This window comes from Dermacentor albipictus, chromosome 10 (assembly GCF_038994185.2).
Source record: "Dermacentor albipictus isolate Rhodes 1998 colony chromosome 10, USDA_Dalb.pri_finalv2, whole genome shotgun sequence".
NCBI lineage: Eukaryota > Metazoa > Arthropoda > Arachnida > Ixodida > Ixodidae > Dermacentor > Dermacentor albipictus.
Genome location: NC_091830.1, coordinates 46,229,605 through 46,253,163, shown reverse-complemented (window position 1 = coordinate 46,253,163; position 23,559 = coordinate 46,229,605). Strand labels below are relative to the sequence as shown.

The 23,559-nt window shown below is 48.2% G+C and overlaps 1 protein-coding gene across 2 annotated transcripts; it reads left to right on the top strand.

The window, feature by feature from the left end:
- The first annotated feature begins 64 nt into the window (after nt 1–64).
- Nucleotides 65–16,328, top strand: LOC139050406 (serine/arginine-rich splicing factor 5-like). 2 transcript variants are annotated; one of them, XM_070526714.1, is made up of 8 exons: nt 65–243; nt 459–602; nt 781–851; nt 1,843–1,911; nt 3,248–3,329; nt 10,879–10,952; nt 13,599–13,709; nt 15,204–16,328. In XM_070526714.1, the coding sequence occupies exons 2-8, from the start codon at nt 483–485 to the stop codon at nt 16,120–16,122; spliced, it is 1,446 nt and encodes a 481-aa protein (XP_070382815.1). In that variant the 5' UTR covers nt 65–243; nt 459–482; the 3' UTR covers nt 16,123–16,328. The 2 variants fall into 2 exon arrangements, with proteins under 2 accessions (XP_070382815.1, XP_070382814.1); XM_070526713.1 differs by having other exon boundaries at nt 66–243; nt 3,245–3,329.
- Nucleotides 16,329–23,559: the final 7,231 nt, after the last annotated feature.

Here is a 23,559-nt window from a genome sequence, read left to right as displayed (position 1 = left end):
CGCAGTGGAGTAATGCGCTGAAGTTTAGTATAAAGGAATTAATGATAATCATCTGCACGTGGGCCGCGTGTGCGCGTAACGCTTATGTTGCTGCGGGTTGCAATATGGCGATAAGGGCCTCGCCGTCTTGAATCTGCGAGGAAGCGTCGACTTCGCACCTCTCGCCCTTCCCAAAAAACTCCACAATAGGCATCCTGGGCGTTCTTCCTATTCCCGCGTTCTAACCACCAGCGACTTCATCCGGTAATTGAATTTCTTCGCAGGATGCGCGCTAGGCGCGCCGCTAATTGAGCCTCTTTAGAACGTTCTGTGCTATCGCGCCATTCTATATTGCCGACGGACAGTTCAAGGTCTCTCGCGATATTTTGCGGCCCGGCGCGCACTGCGCGTCTAGATTTGCGCTGGAAACGCGCAGTGATGCTGGAAACTGCGCCGCCTTATTTTTCGCCGTGACGCAGGTTCCGCGACGAGCAACCGAAAACATGACCAGGGTCTACGTCGGCCACCTCAGCTACCGTGTACGGGAGCGCGACTTGGAGCGGTTCTTCCGCGGGTTCGGCAAGATCCGCGAAGTCCTGCTCAAGAACGGATTCGGCTTTGTGGTGAGCCATGTCGCAATGCATATTTTTTTTTTTCTCTCAATGTGACATGGGCGTTGCTGTTGGTCGATCGGTAATTGACCGGAGGGGGGAAAGGGGTGCGAACTGCAGCTGCTTCGTGTGCTGGGCGCCTGGCGCAGGTTTCCGTTACTTAAAAAATATATATATCGTGCTTTTGCAGGAGTTTGACGACCACCGAGACGCCGACGATGCTGTTTACGAGCTTAACGGTAGGGAACTGGACGGCGAACGGTACGTATGAGTTTGATAGCCGTGTTCGAACACTTCCTCTAAAGCCGCACCGCGTGCGGTGACGCTCCGTGAATTGTGGCGGAGTTCGTTAAAAAACGCACTCCGGCTAATCCACGTTTAGAGCACGTGCAAACATTTCTTTTCCCGGAATGCGTCGCCGTGGTAATTTATGGCGACGTCAGTAAAACTCAAACGCGCACAAAAGTTAACGGTGCTGCGACTGCTCAGTTGTTATCTCCGGTATATCCTTAAAGCTGGTATTATTATTATTATAAGTGGGTAAAAGTAGTGATACCAACTTGTGGAACCAACTTGTAACGGCAGCCGTGCTGCCATAATGTGCATATTTCGCGAACAGACATTATTGTAAACATTTCTGCTTGTCTGGTGCAGGTCATTCCTGCTGCAATTATTAAAGCAGTGTGTGTGTTCACGGTGACCTTGCAGAACAAAGTTCTGCGTATCTTTAACCTTTTAACTAACCAGCTCGAGTTGTACTACCGGCGTCGGCGAAGATGCACTTGTGCAGGGCGCAGTGCATTTTGCTTTGCTTACTGGAGACGAGCCGGGCTTGTCGACTCGGTTGGTCAGTTGGCCTCGTGCATATTAGTTTTTTCAGCTTGAATATTGACCTCTGCACTCGTGGTTTATTTCGTTATCTGCTCAAATAATTGCACCGAGGGAAAGTCTCTTTCCGAGCAAATCTCTTAATAATTGGGCGAATGTAAGATAAACTACACATTTAATGCACTTGTCGTATTTAGATACAATGTCCAGTAATTTACCAGGGTAAAACAAATGAAATTTTGTACTTTTTAATGAAATAACTTGAAGGGTTAATAAACAGTCAGTGTGTATTATGTAAGAAAACAACTATTCATATTTTATCAGCAAATTTTTTGTTCCTCATTTTTGCTTTAGCCGTGGTATTCTTCAAATTCTTAAGATGGGAAGTTGGCCTGGAGGTGATCGTTCGGTATCTTTCGTCCAGGGTCGTTGTAGAGCTGGCACATGGAACGGCGCGCCGGCCTCCTCCGCCGCGGAGCACCTGGACCGACAGGTTAGTCACCGAGCGGACATCCAAGGCATACAGTAGGCTTACGTTAATACAACCCTTGAGGGACCACAAATTTCAGTCGAATAATCCAAAAAGTCAAATTAACAGCACTAAAATGAACAAATTGAATAGTTTTACAATTTAAAATAGTCTCTCATCGTGAACAGACTACTTCACTACAGTATTACAATAACTATACATGTCATCAGTTGTCATCAGTGTTTAGCAGAACTTGATACTATCATCAGAACAGAAAAAAAAAATCGCCCATAAGAAAAAGAAGTCGTCCTCAGTGTGGGACATGCTGCTGCTGTTACCGTCACCGCTTACGGAATCAGTTACTCCATCTACTGCATTTTCTTGTTTTCAACATATAGTAGCCACCATGTGCATCAGGGGGCATCGGTGGGGGGGTCAAATTAACTGAAGTGGCATGCTTTCACACTCGAACTAATAGCAAGGTATGCCTTTGCCCAGTGACTTTCCAGGGCGTTAAAATTCAGTGAAAAGTCAAATTATCTGGAGTTGACTTACGTGCAGAGCCCTTGGAAAGTGCATCTGAATGTTTTGGCTTGCACGCATGATCTTTCTTAAGATGACGCTGTCAGCCTCATTCTTTTGTTCACAGCAGTGTTCTTCCTTCTCTCTTGCCTGCAACAATACAGTTTGCAGGTGGTTCGCTGTAATAGATGTTTGACCACTTCCTAATTTAAGCTGAAGGCATGAGCATAGACCAGACCTGGGATCAGAAGCACCGATAAGTGTTCCTTGCTTGCACAGCCTGTTATGTTCAGCAACTTTTATCCCCGAAAAATAAATATGCAGTACAGGCAAGCACACGGTGTAAGGTTGCATGCACACTGATGATTCACAGAGGTTGCGAGACTGACCACAACCAGCGAGTGACTTGCGGTGACCCCTGTTCACACTGACAAGAGTGACCCACCCATTGCCACACTGAAATATCTTGCAGTCGATGTCGCTCGCGTCTGCTCGAACCATCGTCGCCACGTACAGTGCACATCTGCGTGTACAGAGATGCTGCTCCTGCGCTGCCGATTGGCCAGCAGCAAGCAACCGACCCAAAACAGTCACTTTTGAAGCATTTGCGACCAACTCGGTCACGTGACCTCTGCCGGTCGCCGGTGTGAACGAGCCATAAATCTGTCCCATCTGTCATAGCTGTGCCAGTGATCTTGGACATCGTAAGGCGCCGCTGCCTACAACGAGTCAGAGGCCTGCACGGAGGGTGTCGCACTCCTGAGCAAACAACCGAAGATGTGTCCGTCAAGGAGCTTTGCTTGCAAAAGACTGCCTGTGTTGTCTCTTGGTGCAGCAGCGGCACCAACAGGTACGGCCCACCCACGCGGACTGACTACCGGGTTATCATCGAGAACCTGAGCAGCCGCATCAGCTGGCAGGTAAAAGAACAAGCTCGTTTTTCTGTGTGCTTCCTTTGTTGTGAACTGCAGATTCAATGGCGAAACACTGATTGCTTGGCACAGCATAAAAAGATTGCACTTTGTCCGAGTGGGTTTGAACTTCTTGGGAAAGTCGCCCGAATAGAATTTGCATTTAAGAAAATTGCTCATTTGGTATCGCAGCAGTACAGGAATGTTTCTTTTTGTCTGTATGAAGACTTCTACTTAATTATGCTAAGCCCTTACAAGCAGGGAACCATAGTTTTCCTATTTATAACACTTAATATTAGGTAATGTGATGTTATAGCAGTGCGAGGCCTCGGTTCGCGTCGCCAATGTCCAGTGCCATTACCATTGTCGAGCTTTTCCATTGGTTGACATGTCAGTAGGCTGTCATAGCTTGACTCTCGCCTAGCTTAAGTCTCAAGTGTTTCCAAGCTCCTGCAGCATTCTATTGTAATGAAATTGTTATGGCTTCCGTAGTTTAACCGCCCATGTTAATGAAAAGCCAGCACGACTAGCAACTAAGGCACGTTCAGCCACTATGCCATTCTCTAGCTTTAAGCGTACCGCAATACTTTTCGTTTTTTTACATCGGCCATTAGCTTGACAACAGCATTGCCAGTCTACTTGACATTGCCAAGTGAGTCCCGGAGTTATAAGTGGCACGGTATTTCAACCTGTCGCCAAACCAAGCCCGAAGGTGTTCTGCAGTGTTTATATTATCAAATTTTACTGTCTTTCAATTTACTGGTGGTTAACCTTGTTTCCCAGACTTTGCCACAAGCGAAGTGCCATAAAACACTCGTATGAGAGCATACTATCCTGAAAGCCTGAACGAGCTAAGGAACATGGTGGCAGTAGAAGTGAACGAACTCGTGATGCTAGCAGTGGGTACAAGCTAAGGTGGTGGTCAGGGACAGGTTTAAACCAGAACTGCCCAAGGAGTAAGGCTTGCCAAGCAGATGGTACAGGCTCAGTGCTTTGTGACCACTGTTGCAGTGACCAGTGGGATACGGCCAAATGCACTGTTGGTGTACAGTGCTGCGAACACTTCAGCCTGCAGCTTTCACTTTCCTGGCACTCCAGCTTGCGAGTGCTGGCTTTAGCAATGCCAGCGCACCGCACAGGGTCACAAAAAGATGCCAGTGCTCTGCGCACAAGTTCTCTTTAACAGTGGGCCGCACTGCACATGAAATTTGTTAGTTGCGGTACAGTGGTGTTCAACGTGAGCTGCAACACGATACGCTTGGTCAAACAAGCTCCAAGATGGCATGCCGGCATTTACATACGAAGAAGTTGAACAAAGGCTGTTACTAATTGGGATATTTGTTTAGCTCTCTAATTTTTTATGGTACTGCTTTTGGCCACTGTGTAGTCTTGGAACCCCTTCGACTGCAGGCGCCATATTGCAGCTCATATTGAACACGACTGTACCTCAACCTGCATTTTAACTAGAGCAAAGGTAGCAATATCGTTGTTTTGATGATAGAGATTTGTATTGGCGGCATAGGTTTCCATAAATCTGCATGTAGTTACAAAGTCATGCATCTATATTTTGTTGCTGAAAACAAATTAAGGTAGCTGGATTCTCATATTTCATGCACGGCACAAGCATTGGCCGCTGCCTCACTGGTCAGCAAAAAAGTGGTTGCCCAAGCTATCAAATTTAAGTACACCCATTCAGCCATGGTATAGAAAAAGCTATGAGAAAGGAAAGTAGTCTCGTCCTGTATTCTCACCTGGTAACCTTTGGGGATACTTTCACTTTTGTGCTGCGCTAAGTCCAGCATGGCGTCTCACTGGGACGACAAGCTGGGGCTTTGCCAATCGTCGCTCACTGAAAGTGATGTCCCCAAAGATATGTTTAAAAAAATGCAGGCTTTTAATTCTTTGCCAGCTCCAGTGCTGCCACCTGAACTTGTGCCACTGTTCGTTAGCCCTGACCACAAGAGCTCATCGTCAGTGTTAACTAGCTCTCTCGGCCACTGAACGTTGGCTTTAGCCTTTTTGGTGCTCTGCCGCGAGGGGCAAGTCTGAAAATAAAGCCAGTGGTATTGCAATAAGTGCCCCACGAGAGCACGCGCACAACACGAAGCCAAGAGGTGTTGGGGTCAGTGCTGCCGTTTTTGACCTCGGGTCTGGGGGGCCACATCCCGGGCTGTTTGCTTGTAGAGAGAGCGAGCCGTCGGTCGGTCGATGGTCTCGGGAGGGTGGTGGTAAGAGAAGCGGCCCCACGATGTTCTCGGTCTCTCGGGGGTCCCTCCTCCACGGTGTACACGGAGCGTGGCGCTCTGTCCTCCTCCTCCTCTTCCCCTCGATGTGGTGGGGTGTTCAGCAGCACTGCACCACCACCACCACCTTCCCAATGCGTCCTCCTTCAGAGTTGTTCTCGGACTGTGCGCTCTCGGGGCTTGCCCGCCAGCACGCTTGGGGCACTGGCCAAGGTAAATACTACCACCCCACTGGTCTCCGCCCCCCCCGTCATCGCCACGGCGGGGCCTTTTTCACAGAAACCGAGGGGGGGTTTTGGATGGTTGCAGCAAAGACATGTGCGCGGGATATTGTTGACCCCCCCTCCCCCCTCTCCCTGTTCCTCCTCCTGCCAAAACTGACGACCGGAGAGGGGGCCAGTCTTGCCTTGTCTATCCTCCCTTCCTCCTGCTCCTCCTCTTCGAATCCTTTTGATGCTGACCTTGTCCTGTCCATCGTCCCGTCCTCTCTGCCCTGCTGCTTCACGTGGCTCCCTTCTGCCTGGACTGCGCTGCCCCTGGTGACATCCTCTTCATTTCTCTTCCTCCTGTGTGCCTGTGCTGTTTGTGTGCCTCATCTCTTCTTGTTTCCTGCATTTTCTTTCTTTCCCATGTGGCTGCAATCTCTCAGGTACTGTACTGTGGAGGGACAAGAGTAACATGCGCAGTTTCGCATGGGACAGTGTGAGGAAAAAAAAAGACTTGCGGAAGGTTACCGGAACCACGCTGCATTCTTGTCACTTTACTCCACTGACTTCTTCGTTCTGTGTCAAGCCAACCAGCCCAGCTGGGTACTCAAATAGCCTTATGTAACAGTAACCATTACTGCTTGTACCATCATAACATGTTGCAGCATGGTTCAGGTTTGTCCTTAAACGCAGCATGAGATTGCAGCTACAGAATTCTTGCAGCATTTGTAGATTACGGTCTGAATGATCTAATCTGTTTGCAGCAGACCCCAGTGGTCTTGTCTCACTAGCTCCATGCAGTGCAGTTAAACGGCCGAGATTATGTCAGCCAACCATGGACACTATGATTCCAGGAGACAAAGGCTTCGCCTATTGTTCTCTGTTGATCCATCTATCTAACTTGCGCTATATGCTGGAGGACTGGTGACAGACAAAAGGACAGTTCATATGGGATTTTACCTTAAGTACGTGTCATGCACCAGAGAAATAGAGCTGGGTTATGAGCAGAATCTTCAATTTCTTGTTACTAGTTGGCTGACATGACCTTTGACCTGTATTCACTGCAATGCACTTAGAGAGACAGCTATCAATTTTCTTGACCAGCCTCTTTGTTCATCGTTGTGTCATGTGGCAAATTAGTTTTCCCTGTTGCCTTTCAAGATGTTTTGCTCTTCCTGCTACAGGCTTTGCCCATGGGACAAGTTGTGCAAAGTAAAACGAACCACGCCAACACTGGTGCAGTGAATGCTCGCATCAGATATCGATTGACTGTGGCTAAAATGTCCCCTTGGGCAAAACTTGTTTGCTTGCCGGAACCAATTTTACAGTATCTGTTTTATTGCTTTCTTTTTCTTGTTGCTTAACTTCAGCTGCTTCCTTCTTTTTTTTTTTTCCTCCCATTTTTATTTCGTGCATGACCTTCGCTAAGCCCTTGCTAAGTGTTATCCTGTTCCGTTAGTGGCATTGCTTGTTTTCCGAACTTTGTGGGTGTTCTTTAGTTTTTCCTTTCTTTTAACTGTGCTGTGGCCAGAAGCTCTTGCCAGTCAGGTGTCAAGTGCCATATCACTGTCGTTAAAACAATATCAGCGGGACCACTTGCCTGTTGAGAGATAAAGAAGGCAAAGTTTTCCACCATCAAAACCTGTGCTACAGAAATTCATGAATGCAAGTTATGCAGCCCGTGTAGACTTTGAAGGGAATGTAAGAGAAAACTTCTTTATGTAGAATAACCAGAGTGTGCTCACACTTTTCTTGGAGTAGATACCTTTTGCAGCTATGCTAACCCCATCGCCATTTCTGAGGGCGTCACAGGATTTTAGACAATTTTTCTTGCCAGATGATTCACTGTTTTAAAATTAAATTTTGAGGTTTTACATGCCAGAAGGCAAATTTATTTAGTCAAGCTGACCTGAGCAGGTGGAGACAAAATAGTAGCAATATGTTAATTTCTGAAAGCATCTTTTGCTCTAAAGTAGATAGTTGGTATGTAGGGCAAACAGTGCACATTCAAGATCCACAAAACCTACTCTGCTCCCCCTCCCGGACATGCTGCTGAAGGAAAAAAAAATGGGTGATCAAACTCGCAATATACAACACGAAGGGTTTACTTTGAGGCACACTGTTAGATGTTAATTCGCTTGGGATGCAATTTTGTCGACAGTTATCCTTGTGGGCATTTCATTTCTGTGGCACCTTGCCAAGTACTTTCCTGTCTGAACTGTGCACATCTGTATTTCTGATAGATGTAAAAGCAGAAACATTGCTTTGAGAAACAGTCCGAAAAATAAAAATAAAAGGTTATTTCAGGACAAAATGGCACCTAAAAAGGTGCAACCCACAACATGCAATGTTGTGCATTTTAAAATTTCACCTCCGAGGTTTACTTTTTCTCTTGCAATTCTGATCCTTCTTTATTTCACTTATTATTTTTACCATTGTATCCCAGTGTTTTATGGCAGCAATCTTTCAATGTGCATATCAGCATGTTATAAAAGAAAGCTCTTAAGGGCCAGGGTACACCTAAACAGGCATAACATTTGTAGTCCTCATAGGTAAAAATGTCAGATTTTATGGTTTCTGGACTTGCAACAGTATTCATCATTATCCTTTGTCCAGTGCCGTGTTCCCGATAGTGGCTTGTCACAAAATAGCAGCAAGAATGGTTGCAGTTATAGTTTTGCTGCAGCTCCTCTGAGGTAGAACTTCCTTAGAAATTTGCGTGCTTGCTCATTTTAAGGGGGGATGAGGGTCTTGAAAACTTTTTTATTTCGTAACATATCTTCCTGAAAATTGGCATGCAGATATATCTTTGAATGCTGATCCCAAATATATATTCAGATTTTATATATCTCATCTATAAATGAAGATATTGCAAAATAATTCATCCCACATAGGTCTTTTCTTACGGGCCATTATGATAATTTCTTAATTAAAAAAACTAGTTTCAAAGAATGGCTGTCATTTCCAAGGGCCCATTGCACATCCTAAAGCTAAAGAAATTTTTAAAAAGTGATCATATAGGTCATGAATGAATAACAAAGTAGGAAGAAAAAAACAATGCGGGAGTAATTAGCTTACATCTGACCTAATTGCTAGTCTAATGGGTTTAATGAAAAATGGAAAGCTTTAGGATGTAGTTGAGGTTTTACTGAAAAAAATGATACCTAATTCAATAAAATCAGTTGATGCAAACATTATGAAAAGTTCCGTAAGGCAAAGGCATTTGATCGAAAAAGCAAAGCTGAGAAAATTGCATTCAAAGTTTTGCTTACTCTGCCACTTTTGTTTACCTATCACATGGAAAAATTTAATGCTTTAGCATGCAGCCCAGTCATTACTGAACACAATAACACCAAACTCAAAGAAATCTGTTCATGTAAAGATTGTGAAAACCTCTGTATTGCATTGGTACTTGGCAAAAAAAAAAAAGCTCAGAAAGTCGTCTTTACTTGCTGCGCCGACGTTCATTAGCTCGAACTTGCGGGAAGTCGCGGACTTCTTCGCCAATGAAGTTTTATTGTCTGCGTACTTTTCACGCCCCGCGCACTCCGCGCAAAACACCGCGTCGAAGCGTTGAGCACGCGAGCTCGGTTCAGCCGCGTCCGTCGGCACCGAAGCGGCGTTCGGAAACGCCGAAGTCGACGTTAGGCTTAGGTCAGCCGGCTCGGCCGCTTCCGACGACACGGAATCCGAAGCGACTTGCAGCGTTTCAAAAGTTAGCATTTTCGACGGGCTTAGTCCAGGCGCATCCACCGGCACTGCAGAGACTTGCGGTAACACCGAAGTTGACACCGATCGGGACTGTCCGGCCGCGTCCACCGGCGAAGCTGTTGTTGGCGAGCTCACTCCAGCCGCATCCACCAAGGCCACAGCCATATCTCTATGCCACAGCAGCTTGCGGCATCACCGAAGCTGTAGTTCTCGACGATGTAGCGCTCTTATTCCATGCGCGCCTCTTTTTGCTGACTGCTTTTCGCGTGCTTGCTTTCAAGCGCGCGTCTCGCGCCATCGTGACACGCGGAACAAAGACACCAGGCACGCAAAAGCAAGAAATTCGTGGTTAAAAGAGGCGACTCAATAGCCAAAATATCTACAAGAACGATAAAGAAAAAGGCAGAACGAAAAATACAAGAGGAATGCGAAAAATGACGTGCGCGCCGGCGAAAGCAGACGACGCGAAGGAGTCGAACAACGCGACCGCGGGGCCGCGGCAGGCGAAGCATGCGTCACGGCCAATCAGAGGGCTGCGCCTCGGGGAGGCGCCCGCTTCACCCAATCAGCGGCTGTCTCGCGACGATTTCGCTCTTGAGAACGGGTGCTTGGGGTGCCGATCGCTCCGCTGCACGAGGGTCTACAGCGTGCCGAGGGGCGCCAGAATGGAGAGCGGGAAACCAGCTTTCAAACGAGACCAAGATGGCGCCGATCGGTTCGCGTCGCGCGGAGCTACGGCAGCTTGAAAATGAGGCAAATCTTCGCGCTTGGCGTTCAATTTCGGCTCACCGACGTTTCTAAATTGCCGTTTTTTTTATACTTCGAGTAGGAATTGAGCCATAATATTTTGTAGAGGCATAGTTGGGACATTAAAGACTTCAAAAACGCAATTTTTGAAAATTGCCATTTTTGACCATTTTTCGCGATTTCAAGACCCGCGTCCCCCCTTAATTGAGTTGGTAGTAGCCCTGGGTGACACATTTATTACTTCACTCACACCATTCAAGCTTTGCACCTTTCTTGTTGTACTATTACTCCCCACGAATAATTCGTAATTAATTGCCAGTGTAGTTCTTCTTTAGTACTAGTGAATAGTGCAAGTACCATAATGAAAAAGCACTTACCCCGCTCAGAGTCCTGAAAAAAGCATAATGAGTGTTATCACTTCGCTGTTGAAAAACGATCTGAAACTGGTCGTGTGGCACAAACCTGGCTGGCAAGTGCATGGCAGTTGTGTCTGTGTACTCCAGCGTCGTCCTCTACAGTTCACTGCACCTCTGCTACTGCGAATGCGTCAAGTGATGGTCAGTGTCGTGGTTGTTGCGCTGTTGCTGTGCCTAAATTCGAGTGTGCTTGCCCTTGCCTGGCCCTCGCGGTGTGGATTTCTCTCCCCACCAGGACCTGAAGGACCGTATGCGGCAAGTTGGCGATGTGACCTATGCTGATGCGCACCGACACAGGCGCAATGAAGGGTTAGTAGAAACTTCCTGCCTTTACGTTATTGCTTGACTGGCATTGGAGAGCTTTGGCTTGTTCGTAAACCTTTGTGTCCGTAAACCTCCTTGCGGAGCACCAGGATACTGGCATTGGAGAGCTTTGGCTTGTCCGTAAACCTCTTTGCGGAACACTGGGATACTGGCATAGGAGAGCTTTGGCTTGTCCGTAAACCTTTGTGCCCATAAACCCCATTGTGGAACACCGGGATACTGGAGACATCCACGTGAGCAGCATCCATGGTGCCTTCTTGTGGCGCGGACTTTGGCCGGATAGGATACGGAGCTGTTATTTCAGTGACTTTACCATATTTGGCTTAACTACTGTTGTAAGGTGTCGGTGTCAACATATTCTTTAACATTCAGTCCTCTCTGTTAAATATTATTGAATGAGAACGCTCGTGTAACACAGAAACAGCTCGGACACATTGTATTTGGGCAAAGCACCACAAGATCTCGCTACCTGCGTTGGTGCTGCTGTTTACAGCTTCAGCAACCTGGCAATCTGTAAACTGTAAGAAGTTTACTGCTATAACTCTATTGTGGTCATATAGCGAGGGTTTCTTGATATAACTGTTATTCTCATTGGGCTCCAGCCAGTGTAAGAGCTTGCCTTTAGAAATATTCTTTATTTTAGAAGTGCAGTGGAATATTGACAATACGATCACAGTTTATCCTAATTGCAGAGCGATAAATATTTTTTCCATCCAAACTGCACTTATAGTTTTGTGATGACTCGGAACACTCTACCTGGCCACAGTGGAATCAATACAAATTCTGAGTCACCAGAATGCCTCTCGGTGTAAGAGGGGCTACGCAAGCTTGGTCTTCTATGACACTGGCAGAAACCTTTCTTGAAAACCACTCGCAGCAGCATGTACTGAATGCTTTGAACATAGGTGAAGAGCTTTTTTCCTCCTGGGAGTGCCTACTCAACATTGAGGTCCTGAAGGTCCAAAAAGTATGGTTGTGCGAATACCAAATAGATTTTGAATCCACTGTCAAATCAAATCAAGAGAAAAGCCAAATATCGAATTTTCAGAAATTTGTCACAGAATTTAATGCTTACAAATTTGGGGCAAGAAAATAGGGTGCTGCACACGCTTGGGCGTCTCGTAGTGTTGGATAACAAGAATGTAGCAAGCTATCAGTAACTTCGTACATGGAAATGTAGATATGCAGTACAGTCTATAGGAATCAAGATATACAGTGCAGTCTACTCTGACTAAAGGGGACATCAACTTTACATGTTGGCAGTGATTACAGCTCAGCTCGAGTACATGAAGGTTTGGGAATTTTTTTTTTTTTGTTATCAATAGAATCAAGTGCTTCTTTTCCTCCGAAACTAATGGTTTAAAGATGCTCTGTTGTACTGAATATAATAGGCCGATACAGAAGACAAGTGCTTGAGCGCTTGTTGCTCTGTATGGAGGCAAAGAAAAAAATATGATGTAACTCTGCTTAGTGCAGTGAACATGGTAGTGCATGCGTGGAGCAACACGCCACCCGCAGTAATTGCGAACTGCTTCCGACACAGCGAATTTGTCCGTGACGGTGATTCTTTGGAAGCTGGGGGTGCGGATGTTAACCAAAACACCGAGGAAGATGACAGTCCAGTCGCTTCTACAGACTTCTGCCTCCCTACGTCCCGCTGGGCGAATACATCCACATCGATAGTGACGTTGCCATTGCTGGTCGCCTCAACGACGACGACGAAATACTAGATGTACTAGGCGATGAAGACCCAGACTCTGATATCGAAAATGCGCCCGTCATGGATGCGTGTGAAGTGCCGTGCCACACTGCTAATGAGGCCGATGACACCCTTAAAGTTTTGTCCTACTTTCCGCACTTCAAGGCCATAGGTGAGAATGACAAAAGGTGGACTAGGTGCCGTTGCTGACAGAGGCAAGTTCTTTCAATTAAAAGCACACCACCGAACAGCAGGAAGCTTGGTGGCGAGCATCAAAGCAGCTTGACCTGATGTTGCAGCTGTGGCTACAGCTGCTAGTGGATCAGCGTGCGTGGGCACTGGTTCAATGCAGCAATATAATCAAAAGCAAGATCACACAAACATTGCACTATCTGAATGTTCACTTCGCCTCTTACGTCACTGAGTAGGCGGTGTTCAATTCACGTTGCCGTCTCACCATGCTGATGAATGCACAGCGCCAACGAATCATGAGCAGGTGTGCGAACATTCAGATAGCGAGATGCTTTGAGGTCTTGCTTCAAGCTAGTGGCGGTAGTGGCCATGATTATTGCCTTTCCGGACCTGCAGTCACGACAGAAAAGTGGAAATCTGACTGCAAAGGGTATCGGCATGCGAATTTTTGGAAATCCTTATACAGAGGGTAGGTCCCCCATGTATAAGGAGGATGTACACATGATCATTGTATACAGAGGGTCACTATGGGGTGGGATACATGGTGGTGCTGCAAAGGCGTCCGAATTATTGGGCATGTCTGAAAAACTGGTTGTTGATTGTAGCCCTAAAGTAAACATCGAGATTATCATTCTGACGTTTAAGAACACCTACACTGAGAGCTTGAAACTATGTGGCTTGTAGTGTGCGTTATTTAACATTGTGTTTTCCTATCTGTGATGCTTGGTTGTCTTCTGCAGTGTGGTGGAGTTTGCCTCCTACTCCGACATGAAGCGAGCAATTGAGAAGCTGGACAATACCGAGATCAATGGTCGCCGGATCAGAATCATTGAGGAAAAACCGATCCGAAGGTAGGGTAGCACCTGTCTCTCATTTTGCCAAGTACTATCGGCACTCAATATAACGACCCTCAGACTTAACAAAACCTGTAATGTAACAAACTATGTTAATTTCCTGACCTTCTATTGAAAACTTTTTTTTAATTTAACAAAGTAATTGTTTAACAGGGTTTCGATTTAGCAAAGTTTTGAGCCATTTGAAGCATGTACTTGATGCAGTTGGAGCCTCTGTGTCTAGCGGAAAAACTATTCGTGTTGACCGACGCAGAAGTAAACATTTGCATGGATAAAAAGTTCGAGTGGCAAAAATGCTGTTGTGCAAATGGGATAATCGCAAACATGAAATATACAGGAAACATCGCTGTTCCATCTATCTTGCTGATAAACTTGCAGAGGCTGTCGGGCACGCAGCAGCTCGAAGTAACTATCCACCTCGCAGGTCATGCTTTCTTATGTTAAATGAACCAGAAGCAATATTTAGAGCCGGAAACCTGTATTGAGAGTCATGTTTCACCCTAGGGACGGTTCCTTCAGCCCAAGAAAAGGGAGTGGGGTAAGGGGTGAGCATGCAGTAGTGTGATCAAGTTGTGAAAGAGGATGCTTAATCAGTACTCCCGCACCAATTCCTGCAAATTTCCAACCTCAAAACAACTGAATTTTGATGGCAGCAACACACATTAAAGGATGCCAGGTGGTCGAAATTAATCCTGGGCCTCCTCCTTCCACATCCTCGGCTTGACTTGGCTATAAGGAGTGCCTTGTCTTCTTACTTACCAAAGCAGGTGGACAGGGGAGCCCGGTCGGTGTGCGAATACGGTTGACATCGCTAAGGCCACAGCCTTGGCTTTCTTACAATTATCCGAAACTCGGCGAGCAGGCTCAAATTGTCGTAGCTGCCTGGCATGAAGTGTTCCGAGAAACAAAAACATCAGATAAGCACGTCTTTCTTGCCCACATTCATCTCCCAAGCCTTAAGCTTGAAGGGCTCCGTGGGGAAACTGAAGAACAATACGGAGCACTCCTTGCTGTATTAGCTCTAGCACCTCACAGCGCTACATAGGTGCCGCGGTGGCATTGTTTCAGCTGCTGCAAGTTGAACAATTCCATTGGTAAGCAAAGCATACAGAAGTCTCCTGCATGCATGCACAGCTGAAACGCAGTATTCTTCACCGGAATATACATGCTTGCTCAGCAAGCATGCAGCTTTTCACGTCACAGCTCACGTGTCAGTCTTGCTTGACTGTTATAAAACATAAAATTACCAATTATGTGCTGGCTCAAATGTGAAAAAAAATTTACAATGTGTTCTTTGGTGCACAAGGATTACCTCACACAATGCAGATTATGATCGAAAATTGGGTGCCACGCCCCCTTTAACAAAAAAAGATACTGATCCCAATTCCATGTAGTCATTCCATGTAGTCATCCATGTAGTCATTTGGTTCCCTCAATTGTGCAACAAGTGGCTGACCCATCCAGCTTAGCTGTTGACTTGTCTCGTTGCAGCTTCTCGAGGAGCCGCAGTCGCAGCCGTAGACGTTCCAGAAGCCGCTCGCCGCGGCGCACTCGGCGATCCCGCTCAGGCTCCAAGCGCCGCAAGAGCCGCAGCCCGCAGAAACGGCGTCGCTCGCGTAGCGCGTCACGCTCCCGCAGCCGCTCGCGCTCCGTCAAGCGGCGCTCCAGGAGTGGTTCACGGCGGCGCCGCTCCAGCGAGTCACGCTCCAAGTCGCCCGCGCCGCGCCGAAAGTCCCGCAGCCGCTCTCGGTCGCCCAAGCGTCGTAGCAGGTCGGCCAGCAAGGACCGGAAGCAGGCGAGCCGCAGCCGAAGCCGCTCCGTAGCCAGCAAGAAGAGCGACGACAAGGCCGTCAGCCGAAGCCGATCCCGCTCGCCCGTCAAGAAGCGCAGCAAGCCGTCCAGCCGGAGCCGGTCGCGGTCTGCCAGCAACGAGCGGAAGTCGCGCAGCCGTAGCCGGTCCGAGGGCAAGGCTGAGAAGAAGTCGTTGAGTCGAAGCCGATCAAAGTCTCCCGCCAGCAGCGGCCAGAAGTCGCGGAGCGCCTCGCGTTCCAAGTCACCCGCTGATGGCAAGGGGGCTTCGCGGAGCCGCTCAAGGTCGCCAGTGAAGGAGCGTGAGAGCCGCTCGCGGAGCCGCAAGAAGTCGAAGGACGAGTCGAAGTCTAGCCGAAGTCGCAGCGGTAGCCGCGCGAAGTCCCGCTCTGCTTCACCTGTACGGGGAGAGGAGAATGGGAAGGTCGCCAAGACTGGTGGGAAGAAGGGCTCGTCTCGTAGCCGGTCTCGCGACCGGTCACGGTCGAACTCGGCCGGGCCAGGAAGCGGCAGGAGTCGGTCGCAGTCCCCAAGGCGCGAATCGCGGTCACGGAGCCGCAGCGGTTCCCCGGCTAGCTGCCACGAAAACGGCGACGACTGAGATTCAGGTTCGGTGCAACCCCCTTCGTCAGCAGCAGTCTTCTTTTTTTTTTTCCATGCCACAAGCTCGTCGACTGTCTCCAAGACCAATGCAAGTAGCGCCAAGCACGTTTGCAGAGTTTTGGGTCCTGCCAGCTTTCGTCGGCGGTGCAAACAAAGTCAGGTTTCTGTGGTTTTGCTCATCAATAAAACATTTTTCACCCGTCAGGCGCTGTGGTGTTCCGTCCACTCTGACCTGAAAGTACTGGGCTCTGAGCGTTAAAAAACAAATGCAAGAGAGACGAGTTGTATGGGGCAAGCCCCAGATGCAGCTAACTTTTTCGAGTGGGTGAACGTCACCGATCTTGCAAGCTTTTCACTTATTTAACACTATATGCCTAGGAATTCCGGGTTACAAATGGTGTGCACATTTGTCAATGTGACGCAGCATTCTTGACGAGGAAAGTAGTAAGTGCAGAATTTTCAGAAGAACGCAAGCAATACATGATCATTATTTGGGGGCAAGGTATACCCCTGAAGGATGTAAAAAACATTTTTCAGTTTGAGGGTGTATGGGCACTATTCCTTAAAAAAAAAAGCTTGCGCCCTTTGGGGCGCATGTTGCCCCATAACGATAATCATCTTCCAAGGTAAGTTGCCTACCCTGTACTTCCAAGGCACTAACGGCATCCGCGTTAGCTTGACAGCATTCTCGACACGAAAGTAGCGAGCGGAGCATTTTCAAGAAGGGAAGTGCAAGCAAGGCAGATGATTGTTGCGGAACAATATACACCCCAAGGATGCAACTGCTTTACAGTGAACAGTAGAAAATGACTCAACCAAATACTACACAAGAAAGTGGAATTCGTGAATTGCAAAGGTTACATTAACTTGCAATGCAGCTAATGGATGCCCCATGGTCGAACTTTGCAGTCGTAGTCTGTCCTTATTTGTAATGGGCCCGCTGTGGTCAGAAACGCGTACTTGGATCCCTTTGTCTTGCTGCCCGAGTCTCCACGCCATTTCCGGACTGAATGTGCCGGACGCAGGGGCGCCATAGCCGAGCAACTCAAATTTCTGCAATGAATGCACACTTAAAAGACCGTATAACTGCTCACGAGGTTTAAGTTCGATGGGTTATACCTACTACCGCTGAGTGAACTCTCAAACGCGACCCCTCCTGCTCTGCTCGACAACCGTACTGCCGAAATATGCTTCTGAATGCTAAGCGAGAGGCTAACTTTAGCTCTGATCGCATCTTGCGTGGCGCCACCCATGCATGATCGGGTAATGACTTCTTTACACAATGATAGCAAAATAAGACGCGCGGGCAGTACGGTTGCATAGATGCAAGCGATAATAGTATACAATGTTTTCGCTACGGTTTCAACAAGCGACCTCTTATGCCGTCGACCTTACCGATCGTTTCACGTCGGAGTTCTCGAGGGGCAGAGTCTCGAGGGGCAGAGTGACAGCCCGGCAGTCACCTTGCCTCGCTGTAGGTGGAAGAGGTCATGTGATCGGGGAAAGGGGCACGGTGCGCGCCAGTCCCCCCACGACACGAAAATGCCTGTACTACAATGTCTACAGACCCTCTAACCCACTCCTGTAAAAATCCCTGATGGGATTGACAGTATCACAAAATAAATAAAAGTTTCGCTCGCATATAATCGACTAGCATTTTACAGCGAAGTTGTATTTGTCTAGCCGATTCGTATGTCGCCTGAGCGCCGAAAACTACGGCGCAACGCCATGTGCGAGAAAAAAGAAGGCGCGGCGATTGACTGCGCCACTTGTGACGTCCTTGCTCTCCGTCACAGCCGAGCGCGTGCGCAGCAGTTTCTCTTCGGCTCCGAAATGGGTAGGCCATGCGTCATGCGCACTCCTGAGGAGCAGGCAGCTTTCGATCAGCAACGCTGCGAGCAGAACTGGGAACGAGCTCGTCAACGCCTTGCTGATGTTGCAGCCCAGCGCAAGTAGCAACTGCGTACCGAGGGTCCGGCAGCCTACGAAGCCGTCGTTTAATGAACTGCTGGGATTAACCCAGTGATGAGCACTGCAGCCGCACGTTTCAGCTTCGCTGGTTAACCGTCTGTACGAAGCGCTTTGGCGGTGATATTTCTGTAAGATTTCAGTGAGATATGATGGGTGCAGAAACAAAACAGACATCCGAGGTAAAAGACTACGGGTCCCAGTTCTAATGGTTAATTTTATTAGCCAATTCCCAGCAGGTAGTGGGACCAGTAGGTACGCATGCATTGCCACGCATTTAAAGTATACACGTACAGAAATGTCAAGATAAGCCAGCTGGAAATGAGTGCATGACAAAGGCGTGGATATTTTCCAGTATTCATATTGCATACACGACAGAATAACCTTGCCACAATCCTGACTAAGTTTGGATTGGAAATGTCGGCAACTCTTGCGTGCAAGCTATACAGCTTCGACATTGTTAGCGTGCGTGTCACGTGGTATAACCAACGATCGATTGTTGCCCGTCCTTTCCTCGTGGCAGCTACTGCTTTAAGACGCTACGTGACATCGCACCGCCTTCGGGATAGGCCAAGGTCAGCAGCTGAGTGACAGCTCGGCGTACACGCCGTCCGGCCACAGGTGGAAAAAGGAGGATCGGCGTAGTCCACGATGCAAACCATAGATAACCCCCTTCCCCACAAGGCGCTGAGCCGTGCTTCTTCAAGGGCTGCAGAAGATAGTGCCGAGACCATTCCTCTTCCCAACAAAAACTACTCTCTCCGCCCTTCCCCCAAACGTTCAATACTCAGCAAAGTTCCCTAGTGCAGAAGTTTCAAGCACAAGTAAATAAAGTATCGAATACCGTTTTTTATTCACCTTTCAATGTGTTGCTATTGCGAACAGAAGTTCGTCATTTAAATGACGAAACAGCCTGTTGGTCGTATTAGCGTACGTACGTAAGTATATACATGTACTGTTAAACTTCGGCTAGCAGATGGCATGGCGAAGTCAAATTTCTCAACAACTCGAAGCAATTAAAGGCAAGAGTGTGACGTGATAGCTGTGCGGAAACCCGCAAGGTGGAGAGAGAAGTAATTAAGTGAAAATGAGAAATCTACCCAATCGTAGCAATTGCTACAAAGGAAACCCGTACGTGTTCGCCCCACGGTTCATGTGAAGCTTCCTTTTGATCAGTTGTACAGTCAACGTCCGATTTTTCGGACTCCTTAAAAGAGCCATGAAAATGTCCGAAAAATCGAGCAGTTCGCAAAAATGAATGCATGTCTTTTACTGCCCTTAAGGGCTCAACTGGCCACAGGCACATCGGAAAAAACTCTGAATGCCTGCCAATACACTTATTAGGCAGGCATATCGGTGCTCGTACTGTCACAGGAGATGGCGGGTGCACGCGTGTACAATTAAGGAATACATGCTGTCTCCCGTGTCAATTGCCCCTTCACACGCTTACGCTTCACCGCAGCACTTTCGCGTATGCTTCACCGCGTAGCACTTCTGTACTAAGCGAAGCTGACTTTCGGAAACCAGCATTATGCAACGCGTCGTGCTTTCCGACCTACGAAGCCGTTGGCGAGGATTACAAAGGCGGAGTCAGCGCCATTGCTAACAGCGTCGAACTGTTTTAATGAAAAAATGGCTGTGGCTTAGCTAAGGTTAAGTTCAGGATGCGAAGCATACTAGCCTTTATTTTAGTTGTTGAACCACTGTTTAGCCTGGTGAAACCTGTATAAAAGAGCGCGCCGCTTTTTTTATACAGCTGTTATGACGCCAGTGCCCTAGAGGGAGGAACGGGAGTTAGGCCGCAGCACCGGCTGTGCGACCGCAGGCGAGCGCAAGAGTTGAGCCCGGCTTGCAGCTGTTGTGACGTCAGTGCCCTAGTGGGAGGAGCGGGAGTTCAGCCGCAGTACCATCTGTGCGACCGCAGGCGAGCGCACGAGCTGAGACCCGGCTACGTAGCTACGCGGCCGCAAGCGAGCGCACGAGTTGAGCCTCCGCTTTTGCAGCTGTTATGACGTCATATGGTAGCCACGCGGCCGCGCGCGGCGCAGCAAGGAACAGCGTGGTTGTGCGGCTAGTATGCTTCGCATAAAACACAGCACCGAACAGCAAGCAGCTAGCGAACGTCGAAGCAGCTAGGTCTAGCGTTGCCGCAGTGGTGGCTACGGCTGCCATCGGATCTGCATGCGAGAGCGCCGGTTTGGGCGGCGAGGTACCCAAAATGGCGAAGTTGGTGGCTTTAATTATTCAATGCCATTTCGGACCTGCGGTCACGGCAGAAAAGTCCGGAGAATCGGACGGCGAAAGGTTCTTGCGTCCGAAAATTCAGACGTTCTTGGAGGTTGACTCTATGGGGTACATGGTGGCGCCGCGAAGCTGTCCGAATTATAGGGCGTCCGAAAAGTCGGTCGTTGACTCTACACTGGCAACTCGTCCAACCGACATCACGGCTCCAAAGTAGGTTTCTTACGATTCCTCTCTATAATTTGGGAGAGCGTTACCGCGACTTTCATTCCCTTTCAATAAAATTAAAATTTTCCTTGATAGAAACACAAGTTCCCTGAGTTTATTCAGAGTATTTCCGGACTATTCAAAATCTCCGAGAATTCCCGGTTTTCTCGGCTCGTAGACACCTTGGGACAGCCGGGTGTTAATTCGAACTCGTCCTAGCAGTGATGCCAGTGGTCCAACCTATTTCGGAGCAGGTTTATTAACGGGATTGCATGCTATATCATATGGAACATTTAGGGCAATTAATGCATGTGAAAGCAAGAAGTGGTCACTGGTTCATAAATTCAAACACTTAAAATGACCCCACCCCCTTTTATCGCAGTTCTTACTGTGGACTGCGACGAAGCGGTGGTGTCCGAAGATGTGCTTAAAACAGCACGGAAGCAGCTTAGACGTGCTACGCGCTGAATTCGGAAGCGCTTTGAAAACTTCAGCATGACATTGCTCCTATATGTGTGTGTGTGTGTGTGTGTGTGCGTGCGTGCGCGCGCGCGCGCGCGCGTGTGTGTGTGTGTGTGTGTGTAAGCTTTCAGATGGAGCACTCTTATGAATAATGGTACCGCCAGCGGTTTCTGCCTATACAAGCGAGCTTTCGCCATTCCGTCCAGTAAGCGCAAAAAAAAAAGACCATCGCGATATCGTTCGCGGTAGTTGCCGGCATGCGAGCCGCGGATAGGGTGACCGCGGATTCAATCTCGGCTTCCGGCCACCTAGACCGCGACTTCACACGTACCCAATTAATCAAAGAAGCGGTTTGCTGGTCGAAACATACTGGAGGATCTCGCCGCGACGAGCTGTCCCCCACCGCGTCAGCCGGCAGCGAATTTTTGTCACGGTCGTATACGATACAGCAAGGCCTAACTACCGACGCGTCGTCAGCATCCAGCAGTGGCGAAAGTTGCTGTTTGGTGCCGAGTCAACCAAAATCTTGGTAGCAGACGCGTACGCCATTCTCATGACGTGAAATCGCCGCACCAAGAAAAGTGGGGGGATGGGCGACAAATTGAATAGCGGAAAAGTTGTTCACGGCCGCCACGTCTGCGCCAATGTGCGAGTTGTGTCCGAAAAATCGCGCGAGACACGTACCATACAGCGTCCGAAGCATCGGTCACCGTTTTACATTTGGCATACAGGAGATGTCTGAAAAATCGCGCGAGACACGTACCATACAGCGCCCGAAGCTTCGGTCACCGTTTTACATTTGGCATACAGCTAGGAGATGTCCGAAAAATCGCGCGAGACACGTACCATACAGCGTCCGAAGCTTCGGTCACCGTTTTACATTTGGCATACAGGAGATGTCCGAAACATCGCGTGAGACACGTACCATACAGCGTCCGAAGCTTCGGTCACCGTTTTACATTTGGCATACAGGAGATGTCCGAAAAATCGCGTGAGACACGTACCATACAGCGTCCGAAGCTTCGGTCACCGTTTTACATTTGGCATACAGGAGATGTCCGAAAAATCGCGTGAGACACGTACCATACAGCGTCCGAAGCTTCGGTCACCGTTTTACATTTGGCATACAGGAGATGTCCGAAACATCGCGCGAGACAGGTACCATACAGCGTCCGAAGCATCGGTCACCGTTTTACATTTGTCATACAGGAGCGCGCGGGATCAGGCTCGACCCCAGCGCGTTCGCTCGCTGCGGCTTGAAAATCGAGGCTACCCCGTTGTCTAGGCAACTCGCACGCGTCGGGATGGAAATTACTGAATAGACAGGACCCCACGGAAGAAACGTCAGTACGGTCCCTTGATTCGGCCCACCGCTGAGCTAACGCAGCCGCTGGTTCACGCCATGCCGCTTTAGATGGTGCGGCAAAACGGCGCTCGAGGCAATAGTTCTGTTTTTTATTGCGAAAGCAATACTGCTCGCACTTTCGGCCCATCGGTGGTCGTGGCGCCTCCTAAAACAGCTGCGCGTCACGTGACCATGTGACGTCACGACAGACCGAGAGACGGGGCCCCAGCTCGCGGCTTCGATGGTGGAGGCGAAGCCTTGCGCTATGTCGGATGTATATCCATAAGTTTAACAAAGGGCAACCATGTCCACACCATCAGCCGAACCAAGGCGCAGCCAAGGGTATTGCTTTCGCAATCTTCCAGGCTTAATCAAGCTAAGCCTTCAGCCATTTTTTTTTGAAAGTGCAAGCAACCCTTTTGTCACAGATTTCCAATATTTTGCTGAAATGTAGCAGGGTTCGCCCCTTGGCACACTTAGGCGCAACGGTAGCATCACTGTACTATAGGTATCCTGGTACGCAGAGATTTCTGGGGGAGGGGGGAACGATCGATTTTGAAAACGCCCGATGTCGGGACGTGCGCGATTATTCGGACTTATTGTAGGAATTATTGTAGTGCCACAGTTCCCTGTAGTAATATTTTGCAGAAAACTACTACTTGCACTATCCAATTAGGGCCACAATGGAGGACATGACTGAGGCAAGCAGCTTTGTTCAGAAGCTCCCTTTTCGAGCTTGTTCTGCAAAACAGATAAGACATGCCTAATGTTTGCAATTAGGTTAATAAAATTTAACCGCCTACAATTACGGTCAGTCGTGCCCTAATGCAAGTAACACTGCGCTTGGAATGCATTGAATTCGAGAGTTTGACGGAAACCTGTCTGGTCAGGAGGAGACATTGCAAGTAGTTGAAAGTTGGACACCGACCATTAACATTTGAAATGAAAGACATCTCGACTCCAGCACGGGAGCCTTGTTCACAATTCACAAAGGTTATTTTATTTCAAATTTTTACGGTCGGCTTCTTTAAACTACTTTAAATTGTAATGCATTGAAATGACAGAAAGTGTGAAACGTTTTACAAGAATCCTGTCAAAAACTGTGCATGTAACAGTAGACTTCCATTAATTCGACCCCGTTTAATTTGATCCCGACTGAAGGTCCCAACCGGCACCTATGCATTTCTTTTGGTCTAAACTTTCATTATTTCA